Source organism: Aythya marila (genome assembly GCF_965140915.1).
Source record: "Aythya marila genome assembly, chromosome: 7".
NCBI classification, from domain to species: Eukaryota; Metazoa; Chordata; class Aves; order Anseriformes; family Anatidae; genus Aythya; species Aythya marila.
The window spans coordinates 27781213-27795843 of record NC_139048.1 but is presented as its reverse complement, the minus strand read 5'-3'; the positions used below and the strand labels follow the sequence as shown (position 1 = coordinate 27795843).

Below are 14631 nucleotides of genomic sequence, written 5' to 3'. Positions count from 1 at the left end.
ATCTGAGCTAGCCTAGGCAAATCTTCTTAATGCCACACTAGAGAAACATTGTGGTGGTGGATGGACAGGCAGCTCTCATGCGTCTAACACTAGGTTGCTGTAATGTCACATATTTCTCCAAAAAGCCTTCAGCTCCTTCTTAGTTATGAATCCCACTGAGCTGACAGTGAAACTTCGTAGGAAGCTGCTGTTATTCTGCAGGCCACTAAGTCAAGCTTTCAGCTCACACTATGCTGTAATTATCCTCAAACAGCTGAGTAAGGAGCTGGAGTGAGACCTGAGTTACTGGCAGTTCAGTGGCTCTTGAAACAGGAGGTAAAACTCTAATGAGATTATGTTTTCTGATAAAATGAGATAGTCCCTGTAAGGTAATTTAATGGGAGGAGGTACAACTGCAGGGCGGACAGTTTGACAAGTTAGAGTATAATTAAATACTTACTGTACTCAGGCCATCTGAAATACTGACAATAACTTCAATCTCATCTTCTTTCTGTAAACCAATAAAATTCATTTGTTAGAGAGAAGGTTTTGCCCTTATTGGAAAATGAACTGCAGATTTAAACATATCTCAGCAGGTACATGAAAATAACAACTGATACCACAAAACCATCACAGGAGAGACTAAAGAGACCCCTCAGGGGCTTCAGCTAAAGGGCTTCTTGGACTTTCTGGAGCTACTGTCAGGAGACAGGTGCTCTGGGAATTCATATTGTTCTATAAAGTGCTTGTGAAAAATCAGTCATTTTTGAAGAAACACTACCTAAAACAACATTATTTGTTAAAATTCTTCTTAGTATGCAGTATTTTGAAGGGTTTGCTAAGTATAGCGTACTCTTCACTGCAAAACATACATAATGGTTATGCCTGTGTTCCTGAAATAAGGTTGCCTTTAGGCTACTGTTGCTAGGAACAACTTTAACCCACGTGGTTATGGGCCAAAGGGCTATATGTAACTAGAAAAGCGTCCCGGAACACTGCTTTCATAAATATCTACTTTCTCCTAAAGACAGGAGAGTCCTAAAGAAATACAGATTCTGTCTGAGGATTATAGAACTGTATGCGATGGGGTGTGGATGGGGGAAGATAAATATAAAATATAAACTTCTCTTTTGGCAAAAGCTGAAAAAAGCCCACAGCTGCCAACAAGTTAGATAGCAGTGTTAGTGGTGCAAATCAACTGGAAAACAACCTGATGGGTGAATTATCGTGTCTCGGAATTACGAAGTAAATTACATGTTTCATATGACGCAAATTGATGTTGCCCCTCACAGCCATTGATCAATGGAAACATAAGGAAAATCCATGCATACACAAAGTGGTGACGTCTTGCTGTACTCTACCTCTCTGTCAAGTTCCTCAATTAGCGTAACATTTCCAAGGTTTCTGTCAACAGAAAAGTAGCGTCTTGATCCAGCTTCATAGGTCAGGCCATATGTCACAGGATCTCCTTCAGGATCGGTTCCATTCAGGGTATACACATGGGTACCTGAAAAATTGACCAGTGATGTAACCACAGGGAAATGTTCAGTCAGTTAATGTTTTGTTGATTTGCTCCCTAGGAACTCAGCCCTCCTTCAAAGCTTCTGTGCATCAAAGCCACTTACTGGGAAATACAAGCGCATAGACTGGTTAATAGTACTGACAGCCACTTTTTAGCCTCATGGTTAAACTGAATTCATCAGTGATGGTTTCTCTCAGTTAGGACCCTTTCCTGCACAACTGCATCACAGTGATGACACAGATAAGTTCTTGACTAACTATCACCACAGGATAGCCTGAAGTGATGCTGTTGTAGGGCCCTCACACACCTTTTTCTATGGAAACAATGAAGTTGCAAACTAGCAGGTATGGAAGCCAGGAGCTGAAGGCAGCACTCACGCAGAACAGGGCCCAGGCTCTGGAGACACAAGGACATTTGCTGACTTTTCCACTTTCAGAACTAGATGCAAAAGTCTTCCTGCCCGCTTAGCTCCCCCTCATTAGCTCCCTCTCATTAGATTCTCTACTTAACACATCCACTCATGCACTTAACAATGAATAAATTCTCTAAATTCATCAATGTATTTCCTTCACAAGCTGGGGAAAGAGAGAATGTTATTTCTATTTTTAAGTATTTGAGAAGCTGATGCCAGTTTTTGCAGTAAAGCGACTTTGTTTATCAGAAGTGATATTTTCTGGGGGAGTTATAACGCCCACATTTTCAAAACATGCTGTGGGTTTATTAGCATTATTTTTTTTAAAACTCAGATGTTTGTCATTCTAATGTGCATTAGTATCCTCACCCAAGTAACTTCAAGCACTTCACAATTATCAGTTAACTGAGCCTGATATATAAAATAGTCGTTTGCTTTTTCCTCCTAGCAGTCTGATGCAATGTGGATAACTTATCTGAGTTATCCAAGTTGTAGAGGTTCAGAACACAAGCTAACAAAGTTCTAACAAGCTTCTAACAAAGTTCTTTAAATTGGAAATACTGTGAATGACTGACTGGTTGGTGCTGTCTTTTGCTTTTGCACAGGACACAGAAGCATGATAGAATGACCACTGCTAACTAAGCTAACAAAGTTAGGGCAGAACACTGTCGAGGGGAGCCCAGAAGATTCCAGTTTTAACTACTCTGACCCTAAGTTTGATGGATTTTTAACTCTATGAGCAGAAGTCATAATCTTTTTCACATATCCTCACTGCAGTGGCAGTGGAGTTTTTCACTGACCAGCCCCATATATGTTTAACTCTAGAGCTTTGGCTGCAGTCCTGCCAATGCGCAGACAGGCAAGCTTCTTGAACGTTTCTTTAGTTTTGTAATGCAACCTCATTTGCTTATTGCTTGACATGAAAAACGTGAAGCAGCAAACTGGCAAGCTTAATGGACATACAACATCCAGACATCAGCACTGATACTTAGAAAAGATAGCTGTTGTTTGCACAGCAAGAGATTGTGCCAAGCCACGCTGGATCTGTGCTCACTTGCAAGTGACCCCTCTTATGGTGATTATTAAGGCAATTACCTGGGCAACTTTGTACAGAAAAAGAAGTTCAAAAAACAACGAGCATGCAGAACACATACAACAGACTCTATTATGAGCTGGCTCAGCCAGCCAACAAATATTCAGGGTTTGCGAAACAGGTTTACAAAACTGCAAAACTGATTACCACGATTTTGGTGGGCTTATCCCACAGAACAAAGAAGGAAATTACAGGACATCGGTGTTGTTTTTAGGGAAAGACAATGAGCAGTACGATGAGACTTCTGTTACCATAACACCTGAACTATATACATAAAAAGAAAGGTAAGGAGAGGAACAAACTGGGATTGTTTTCAAACAGTGTTCTGAGAGGACACCCACATCTTGATATAGCCCCAGCATAGATTGCATTTGTTCTTGTTTTTCAAAAGCTCTCTCAGTACCACAGCTAGGGCCAAATGAAGAATTCAGGCATCAAATGTTTTCAGACCAACCCTTTTTCGTCCTTTTTCTGCCACTAGAAGTTTTTACTTCTTAATTGCTTCTGTGCTCTGCTTTTTCACTTGTCCTGCCTGCTTCCAGCACATGGAGGTGCCTGCAGCTGCTGAGCAGCACTGCCTGTCCAGAGGAGAAGCAGGATGGACACCACGACCCATGGCTGAGGTCATTCACAACTTGTGGGTGACAACCAGGCACACGGTGCAGTGCTGGGATTGGGGCTGCCCCGTGCCACCACCGCTGCCAAGTGCTCCTCAGGGATGGCCAGGCATGTGTTAGAGAAGAGCCGGACTGTGAAAGTTCAGGTGAACACACCTGAACCTGGACTCATTCTTCTAATCTTATAATTTTCTCTCCAGCACCATCTAGGAATTTTCCTCTGAGAAAAACAGGAATTTTCCTGTTGCTAGAAGTGAGGAGAAACATCGATATTGATCCAGAATGAGATTACTGAGGTTTCTGAGCAAGTTTGCTTCCTAGCTAAAACTGGTATTTCATTTTTCATAACACAGGGTACTTGTGCGCCTTTCAAATTGGATTGTGGATCAAAATTTCTCTTCTACCTCATTACAGTTCCTAATTTTGTCTGAACTGCAATTTCACTGCACAATGCTCTCTATATCATTAACACCCTGGGAATGCTTCTCAGCACAGTGTTAAAGCCAATTAAAAATCTCCTCTCAGTGTGCTGCCTCCACTTGCTGAAAAGAAAATAAATGAAACACCGAGCCAAAATCTTATCAGGGAGCACCAAGTAAACAGCCGTTCCCTGTCAGAAAGATAAGGGAATGGAAGAATCTTCAGCCAGAGACACGGCAAGTACAGTAAGGGCCCCATGGATGTGCTGCACCCCCTGAGCACCTGGGAATGGCACAGCAGGCTGGGTCAGGGATGTCCCGGGGAGCTGCATGCTGCTCCCTGCTACAGCTGCTTGCCAGGCACCACACCAGACTTTCACCCTATTTTTCTAGTCCATATTACAAGCGATTTGCTCTCTGCTCCTGCTGCTCAGGATGAATGTCTGTCCCCTGACATTATTTCTCCGCTTTCCTTCATTTCTAGCAAATTTATTCATGGCCAGCCTCTGTCCGTGTGCTCTGGGGCTGCTTCTGCCCTCTCGCTGAAGACACACACTCCCTCTCCACTATGCGATGCTCTGCAAACAAATCCCCTCCCTGCCAAGTTAAACGGGCCAGGCACATTTTGGACTCATGTTCACTCCCTATCTTCCTTTGCCACCACAGCTGACATCTGTTAAAAAGATCCTGGGAGGGATGTACACGGCCACGCTCCCAGGACAGGACACGTGTGCTCCCAGTGTCACAGCGAATACTATCTCACCTGGGGTTATTCGCCTGTTCTCCACCCGTCTCAGCCAAAAGCCCATCTATCTCCCTGCTAGAGGAGGCAACAACAGAGCCCACAGACACCTGTTTCAGACTGCGAGGTCACCCCAAGGAAAGCAGAGCTCCTGGATGACATGGACCAGTACAAAGACTACCCAAAAACCTGCTCCATACCCACTTGCTACCAGCTCCTGCTTCTTCCTGAGTACCCCCAGCCGCTCCTGCTCCCCCCTGCCCCCAGCACACCGCAGTGGCTGGCAAAACAGAGACAAGACCAGGGAGGAGCAGCTCAAAGCCCCACAGCTGAGACCCTGTGGTGAGGAGACTGGAGTACAGCAGCAAGCATGCCGCTTTGTGTAGAGTTACCTCTGCTACAGTGAGGTAGGAGGCTGGCTGCATTTAACAAATTTGTTCTGGGAGCTCCTAATTTTCTTAATGAAAATTTGTGGGTTTTAGTTTTTGCAAAAAGTTGAATATTTTTGCACCTTCAGGCAATTTACCCTTTTTGGAGTAAACTGAATGTGAGGCCATGATGGGTCTCTGGATGTCAAGACACAACTTAGGCTAATTTGTCCATGTCTGCGTAGTCAGCAAAGAACTGTTATCGAAAAGAGAAGCATGCTAATTCTTTCACTCAGAGATTTTTTTGTGACAGGGGTAGGAAATAAATTGTGGGCAGGGTTCAGCTACTATGTTTGTGATGGATGAAGTACAAAAACACAGAAAACACAGTGCCAGGGGGTGATTTCTGAGCATTGAAAGAAGTCTTGGGAGCAATAGCAGGAACTTTTGCCAGGTTGGGGACCATCAGGTGGAAGGAGGAATGATGGATTCCAGAGAGGACAAGACAGGCCTCTACCGCCAGCCATGAGTGATGGAAGAAACCAGATCAGGAGCCTGCAGGAACAACTTGGGAGGCTTGAAGGACAGAGGAACATGAGGTGGTCAGTCAGGTGGCAGGCAGCTGGGGGCTTTGATCACAAAGTGCCACCGCACATCGGCTTTTAATGGGGAGGGAGTGCATATGTGGGGCATGGGAGAAGACAGAAAGAAATGCAAGCATGAAAGGCATGCAAAAATCTCCAGGCATGATGCTTGGGCTTTGAGAAAGTAATGAACTTAGGCCTTATGAGTATGCTTCAATCCCTTGCTTTGCAAGTCTCGTCAATGTCCCACTGTGAAGGCTTACAGGATTAACGAGGTAAGATGAGGAAAACAACCTGATATAACATCTTACACATGCCGTAAGACCACGATTAGTGGCATTTTATATGTACAAAGAGAGCTCTTTGCAAACAGCTCATCACTGAACAACCCCACCTGCCCTGTGGGACAGTCCCACAGACCACAACTGCTATGTCAGATCCTAACTTTTCCCGTTCTTCCATGTGCCGCTGGAAGGGGCTGCTGTTCCGGCCCTTCTTACATTGTCTCACGCTCTCTGCAGCTTTAAATGGGATCTGGAAATGCACAGGCAATTTCAGGCTTTCACACAGAAACAGCAATTGCTTTCTTTATGATAACTTATGCCATAACGTATATAACCTGATAGACCACAACTACGTGCAAGTAGGCAAAACACCACAGGGGAAATGAAGGTCAAGTAAAAGATGGTTTGAGCATGAAAATGTGTTTTTCTTGAATTTGCTGCGTTCTTGCAGCAGTATCATTTCAATTTCTCTTTCTACAGTCACTCAGAGAAACCATCATCTCCTTTCGGTGCTCTGAAACACCGCATGCCCCCTGCCTACAGATGCTGGGGATCTTAACTAACACACAGCACCGCCAACTGCTTGTCATCTCAGCAGCGCCAGCCTATAAAATTTCTGGAGGCTTATTAAAGCCGCTGTTGATGGCATTGCTCACATCAGACGCTGGCTGCTGCTGAGGCACAGCCAAGAAAGCTTTTCCTGCCTATGCTCCAGCTTCTAGGTAAGCACAGAGAAGACCAAACACCAACCCACCCTGTTTTGCAGCACCCAAACCAATGCTGAGTGAAGCCATTCAGAACCAAACCTACAAAGGTTTTAATGCCCCTGCTTTGTCACCGATCATCCTGCTCGGGACTGAAAGATGACTGGTGGAGCACGGATGCTTGGGATTGTGCACAGACATGGGAGACCAGAATCCTTCTCCTCCTTCCAGAGAAAGAGCAAGGCAGAGGGAGGAAGAGCAACAGCGTGAGATCCCTCTCAAGGAGCAAAGCTAAATCACGGCAGGCACCAGAGCACTGAAGTGCCAGCACTCTTCATGCTCTGCTCTGGGAGCCCCCTGCCAAACCATCCCTGAGGACTGCCTGTGCTGACGTGAGCTGCGGGTAGCAGCAGTTTGTGTTGAGCAAGCCCCAAGTAGCTGTGTCCCAAGGGCATTTCCCCAAGTGCTTTCAGCAGAGAGGATCCTGCAGTACTCAGAGCTTTTAGGCAAGGTGCCCTGAGAACTACAGGCCAAAAAAAAATACTTGCAGCTGCATGGCAAAGCCAGCACACAGGGACTCCTCAAAAGCAAGCTCTTTTCTTCCTTTGGCAAAGGCTTCTCTAGGTCCTTTGCAAAAGTGTGAACTCAGCAACTCCTGATCCTTCACCTCAGCAAAACACTTCTGGTAGCACCTTTGGAGATTTAATCCACAAGTTGCTTCTCTTGTCTCTTAAAGTACATTTATAGAGCAGACCAGAAGTACAGGCTAGCCAATGTAAATACACTCTGGCCAAAGCCAGCGAGCATGAGAACCAGCAGCATGACACATGGAGCAGCTTGAGCTTTACCACAGCTGCAACCAAAGCAGAAACACCCCGGGGAGCTCTGTGCACCTCGCCTGGTTGCTGTGTTACCACAGCACAGGTAGCAGCCCAGTGTGTATTTGCCTACCCTGCTCAGGCTAGCTGCCCGTATACTAACACGCTGCTGTTCTGCCATCTAGGCATGCACACGCTCCTCTTTTGCCCACCTGCAGCCCCGGACCAGCTGCACGGTGTCCCAGCACTAGAAAATCACCGACACAATCCACTGCTGCGGGGAGTGCTGTCACCTGAGCAGGACTGTGGCACTGCAGACCTACTAGGAGGGACATCTCTGGCTGTGCCGCAGCTCTGTGCCATTTTCAGCTCCCCACCTCCACACAGGTGGCTGGAGGCCCCAGCAGTGGCAGGGCAAGGCTGATGCTCTGTAGGTGCCTGCGAGCTGGCACCACACCAGGGGATGGCAGGCAAAAGGCAAGTGACTCAAATTACTGCCCGCGGTTTGAGGGGCAGCAATGGCAAATGTCACCCCAAACAAACCGGATCAGGGGTCCCATTTTGTTTCAGCAAGCATCCAGCCTTACCAGCCTTATCTACACTAACAGACAGGCAATTCCATGGGCCATCCTTGGTCCAGCACACAGCAGAGCTGTCCTCATTGCTAAGGTAGAGCAAGCGTGGCTTCCGGATGAATCCGGGCAAAGGTAGGGCGCTAATCACAGCCTCTGGCTTTTGCAGGTGCCACTACAACACTGTTGGCCTTCAGCCGAGGTTTCCACTTGAGCTTGACTGAGCTTATAGTGAAGCCCTGCTGCATCATAAGCAAGCTCGCCTCAAGTTAAGCCCCTAGATGCGTCATTTCTACACTGTGTGCTGCTTTCTCCCCCTCCTCCTCTCTGGCTGAACAGCGAAAGAAGTCACTGCCTCCCAACCATCCCCTCCTCACCCCCCAACATGCCCAGCATGGATTGTGGCTGGCATTTACACCACTGGATCCAAAACAGAGGTCTGGAGCAAACCTCAAGCAGCCACTTCTCCAAGTGATGAGTGCCATGGTCATGTTTAGGATGACGAAGGCACTGGTGTTGGACTTCCAGGAGAGACTGTGCCCTCTGGATCCTGCCCTCTGGATCCTGCCTGAGACGGGAGGTTTGGGGGTACAGCCCTTCCTGCATCTCTCTCATCTTTGCACAAGGCTGATAATAAATGGGTGCTTTGGTGCTCAATTTGCAATAGCTAAATACTTTTCTCTACCTGCAACAGCTACAGACAACCCAGGGAAAATACTACACAAAACCTCAGCACTACATTTGGAAAAAAGGTGGTCTTCATCACTGTGATATATTTTATATTAAATTTTTTTAGATGTTAGGAAATTGTTCTTTCCCCAAGGAAAATGTTGATTATAAATCATCTTTTTCTTTTTTTTTTCTTTCTTTCTTTTTTTTTTTTTTGTTACAAAAGCATAAATACACCTGCCTTAAAATATTCAAAGTTGAAAAATGTACCAGTTTTCTAATTTTCAGTAAAACAAAACTATAGAAGTGATTTTTAAAAAAACAGATTTAGACAAAGCAATTTTCACTCCAAGTAGAAACATTTTCTACCATTTGTACTGTAAGCCTGAAAAATGTGATAACTTTAAAGAAAATCATGCTTCTGATACTTTTCAATGTATAGTTTGCTTTTATCAAGGCTGATAAAATTATTAGCAACTATGCTTTCTTATAAACATTCATAGAATTGATGAGAAGATCCCAAAGGTCTGTGCTCTGATGCTGTGAATAGATTCATGGATCAAGAAAAGGGAAGCTAAATTTCATGCTTTAAATTACAGCTACAATTCAAACATGTCATTTTAAATTGAGACCAATTAAATGCTTGAGAAAAAAATATGCAAACCCACAGTATACAACAGTGCCTGCGACAAAACATATGTTGCTAATCAAAAGAGCAAACAGCTCCAGTTTCACAATATAAACATATTCATGTTAATACTGACCAACAGGTGTGTCCTCTGAAAGGCTGAGAAGTGCCATGTTCCCATTTGTGCTTCTGGCTCCATTGTCAAAGAAATAGGGGGCATAATTTGCCTGAACTGCAATCAAAACAAAACAGAAGCCAAAGAAAAGCATTTCACTGGTGGCAGTTATCTAGCTTTGTTAACTGACTTTAATTAAACAAGAACTGACAAACACAAAACGATATCCAGTTGCTGCAGTGGACTTTCTGAATTGGATCTGTACAAATATTTCACATAAAGTGACTTCTGCATGCTACTGTGCCAAAATTCACACAGCAGCAAAAAGAGAAGGAGAGCATATAAAAAAACACTACCATAAGCACATCAAGTAGCAGGATCTCTAAGAAATCTCAATCAGATCCAGACATTTTCATTGCAAAATTAACCTTTTCAGCTTGCAATGACTGTACGCCTCTCCCCTATGCTACACACATGAATCTGAAACTTTTCCAGTGCCTTGGTACTTCACACAGTATTCTAAACACATTCTGCCTTAATATTATGCCTACTGCAGGAGCAATTAGCCATAATTAAATTGTTACTTACTTGCTGCCAGACAACAGCAAAGTTTAAAAAACAAAACAAAACAAAACAAAAAGCATGTTAGTTGTCTGTCTACTGACTGACTGTAAGAGATTCAAAATAGCCCGTTTGAAATAAAAGTACAAGTACAAATATATAAGCACAGAGGGTATCAATTCACAGGGGTCAGCAGCTGCCACGGAAAATATTTCAGGACAACATGACCACATCAGTAAGGATCACTACAGGATTTAAGGTTATGCCCGTATCCTCCTATATTTTTATTTAAAGTGATTATTGTACTCACCCAGGCACACGTGCACCAAACTGAGGAATAAGGAGGGGGTGAAATGCCTTACATGCTTCATCCCACCGAAGAAAGGGCTAATTTCTTCTCTGTTTCAAGGGTTTTGTTTATTTATTTTTTCTCTCAAAGGTCCAGGAAAGCGTCCTTCAGACTGTTGTAGTGGAGAAATGTGCAAGAGGCAGTAACAGATGCTAAGATGTTAAGCGGATGACACGTCTTAATTTCTGAGGAATTTAAAGCAGCTCCTTCCTACCACCTAATTAGACCAATTACTTTGCAGGGAGCTGTGGGACTCATTTCTAAGACAAGATTTGGAGGAATCAGTGTAACTCTCACAGGTTCTGCTGTTAGCTCTGTATTTATGCTGTCCAAATGCGAAAGTCAGAGAGAAAGCAAATCTGAAAGTTGTTTCCTTTCTGAACTCTATCTTTAATGCTCTAAGCCAGTCTTCTGTTTCTGAGAGCTAGAAAAGGTTGTCTTTACCTTAGATTTGGTAATTGTGAGAAACTACAGAAAAAGAAAATATAACACTAGCAGCAAAGAGTAAATACCTTTGTAACCATTTTAAAGGAAACAACCACATTTATGATAGCTAATCTGTTTTTTAAGATACAAAACAGACAAAATTGCATACTAAAAATGCAGAAGTCAAATATTCCTTTTGCAAGCTGGCCTCGTCAAAATGCATGTGTTTCTGAAAACATCTATTATATTCAGTAAACAATTTTTAACCAACACACCAAAAACATCTCACGGAAAAAACTTCATACAATAGCTTTTCTGCACCACCTTGTTTTGGTTTTCTGCACATAAAAGGTGTCTGCACTAATTTAAAACATATTTACCATCCAATAAATAAGAGAGCTAAAGAAACACCCAGCCTAGGAAGTTGTTCACAGCAAAAGCTTTGGGCTGCTTAAAAGGAACTTGATCAGTGGTAATACCTCCAGTCAGGGGGATCTTTACACAGCGGTTTAGCTGTTGACCTGAGGAAAAGCACTTGCCCTTTAATGCTGCGTTATCGGAGTGCTTTTTTTTTTTTTTTTTTTTTTTTTTTTTTTAATTGACAGCGTTCATGAAAGAAACACTTGAGAAATGAGCCAAAGAGCGCCCCACTGCAGTCCTGTTCAATGTAACAGGAGTTACCCTTTCTTCCTGGCACATTGGAAGGATTTACACTGGTGCTGGCTGCACCCAGTAGGACTGCTGACGTGATAGGTGCCAGCTCCAGTGGCCGGGCAGCCCTGTACCCGCAGGGAGGGCTGCAGCAGAGCCACTGCTGTTGCAGAGTACTGCAGGAGTATCTGATGGTGCTGCTGACCCCTCAGGGCCTTCTGATGGTCAGAGGCCAACCCTATGCCCGCAGAGCCCCTTGGCCATGTCGAGTGTGTATGCCCCACGTAACTCTGTGGGCCTATGGTGCTCCTCGGATCTCTCTGCTGGCCAAACATGTCAACTATAAGGCTCCCAGAAAGGCAGAATTTAAAGTTTCATGAAAAATATTAACAGAACTCACCATCCATGGTTGAACTTGACAGAGAATGGCACAAAGAGCAAAAGCCTAGAAAAGCTCTAGAATATTTTAGACAGATTGATGAAGGCTAGGTACATCAGTGAGCTTCAACCATGACAATCCAGATACAAATCCTGGCTCAGTACAGCACTAAATTGCTGCCTGCCAGAAGCTTGAAAGTTAAACCAGTGGGAAAACAAAACAAAACAAAACAAAACACGGTTGCTCTGCCTTTGTCATCTTGCTCCTTTCCTAACTCCCTCTTACAAGATCAGACCTGTTGTGTGACTCTGTATGGCTACTCTTACACAGCAGCATTTGCAAGATCTCCACATCAAACCACTGTGTGACTTTTCCAGTGGTTTGCAAAGCTCAGTGCAACCTGCAGCAGGCAGCTAAGAAAAACAAATGTGTATTATCAGTGTATTTAAATTCACAATATGGTGACTCAAAGCTGAAAACTGTGTGGGAAGGGGTACACATAAAGAAGACACAAATCTAAGCCCGTTACAGATTTAACCATGCTGCACCACTGCGAACAATAATACTGAACCACTGATAAAAATAAAAAAAAAAAAACATACTTGCACGGTGCCCCCAAAGAAATATCTCTTAAACTTCCTCTCAGCTGCCACCTCATTCTGGAATTGATAACACACCTTTTACTGCAATGTTTTCATAGGAAAAGTGATGGTGAGCCCTTGCCAAAGTTAGTAGCTGTCTGTTCCCCTGGCTGCATCCCCATGGGATCTAAATCTCTAGGGCCTGTATCTAAGGAAGCAAAATGTCTTGTTCCTCCTGAATTTCAATGAGTTTGAGCTCTTAAATCCTGTAGAATTTGAAAACTCAGCTAATATGTTTTTATACACATACAGATAATACAGCTGGGTAGCAAGAATCAGATAATATTTTATTTTTCTTGTCAGAAAATACTCTTGCTTTAAGCTAGCACAAGGAACCAGGCTGATATTGATTAATTTATGCTTTGGGAAGAAAGGGTGCCAGAAGGAGTTTCAGGAGAATAATGTTTGTAGGAATGGCAGGATCCCACTCTATGTAGAATAAACCTTCCATTTCATATAGAGTACTGAGTAGCAAAAATCAAAACAGAAGAATGAAATGCACCCCTCTGATCTGAACCAGTCTGTTTCCCAAGCTGTTTTGTTTGTTTACTTCTCAGTAGGCAAATAAATCTAGAAAGGTTCAAAATTTTCAGAACCCAAGTTCTGGGTTTGGGTCACTGACCAGCAGTATCTACAAGCGCTTGTTGGACTACCTGAATTTTTACTAAAATAATTCAGGAAAAAAACTAACCACATACAAGCCCCTGCCTGCTCCTGCCCTCTTAACTTTCTGAGCTTTCAAGAATCCAGGGTACAAGAGGAGGGTACAGTTGTGCCCTCCATGGGTGCCGCTGTGGAAGACCAGGGGAAGAGACAGTAGAAGACACTGGGGACAACTGCTTCCAATGGCCTTCACTTGGAAAGAAACAGCACAGGACCACAACCCCTCACACTAGACAGCGATACCAACGCTGAGCTCAGTGGGACCTCTGGGTGCAGGAGGTGGCCAGTTCGCAGCTGGCAAAGAGCAAGTGCATCTCTCAGTCAGAAGCACCCAGCTGGCAATCACTGCCACCTGTGCTGGCAGCCTGAGCAGAGGGCAAAGACCGAGCAGGCATGGAGATAAATTACGCTTTCTGTATTGTGGGTGGCCCTTCCACCTCAGAGCAATCATCTCACTGCTGCTGACCTGGGAGCACCTGCTTGGCATATCAATGTGAGGTTTTCACTGAGTTGCCTTTCAGTCAGTTTTTGGATGCTTACATACATACAGAATTTAAGAATGAGAGAAAAATAAAATAAAATTAAAAAAAAAAAATTAAATTATAATCTGCTGCCTCACTTTGCTTTATATAAACTATGTACAGTCTTCAGATTTTATGCCTGCCTCCATTTGAGTTAACCCCCGTTATAAACTCTGGACAGTTTTGCTAAGTATTGAAGTCCACATTTTATGCAAGTCATGCTCCAGCTACTCTTTTTCCTACGCTTGTCCTCCTATGCTGGCTGCATACAATATTACGGGTTATCCTGGAATGGAATATGTTGCATTTTGTGCACGTGTGTAAATAAATTCAACACAAAAGCACTGCGCACTTCATACAAACTTCAGCATGTGCAGAAAGAGTCCAAATTACACTCTGGCTTCCAGTCCCTAAATCAGATGCGATAAGGAGCTGTGGGAGTTATCAGTGATTTCTAGAGGCATTTTACAGAGAGTGATTCACTTAGAATTGCTCGATGAAATAGCTGTGAAGAAGACAAATGGAGCCTAAGTCATTTTCAAGACCTTTCTTAAAATTCTCCCTATTTTCACATCTTCAGATGTGATAGGAGGATTCTTAGCTATGAAAGCAAAGGAAGTGGAGAAGGGTGGGCCTGTAACACACACAACAGGTGAGGCAGACACCCTAACAGCCCTGAGTTTGACACAGCTATAACCACAGCTGGGCCATTTCTTGCACGCTGGAGGCTCAGTTCACTAGCAAGTCCCACAGTGCACTGTGAGCGAGAGTTGTTCAAACTGTTCTCAAAATGTATTAACAGCAGCAGAACTGCTAAGGAGAAGTAAGTGTAAGAGTTGCTTGGATCTTTTCTCTCTGGCTGGAACCTGAGCAAGTGGTGCGAGGGCTCTTTCTTTCAGCAGAGCTGATAGTGG

The 14631-nt window shown here is 43.9% G+C and overlaps 1 protein-coding gene across 1 annotated transcript in view; it reads right to left on the bottom strand.

Moving 5' to 3' along the window:
* The window catches only part of CDHR1 (cadherin related family member 1), a gene marked incomplete at both ends in the record, with an annotated part of 43545 nt that extends 33087 nt beyond the window's left edge, over positions 1-10458 (bottom strand). The window contains 4 exons of the mRNA XM_082765285.1: positions 440-490; positions 1341-1486; positions 9548-9643; positions 10398-10458. Of these exons, the coding sequence (XP_082621411.1) occupies positions 440-490; positions 1341-1486; positions 9548-9643; positions 10398-10458 (354 nt within the window). The remainder of the gene's footprint in view (positions 1-439; positions 491-1340; positions 1487-9547; positions 9644-10397) is intronic.
* Between the last annotated feature and the right edge of the window lie 4173 nt (positions 10459-14631).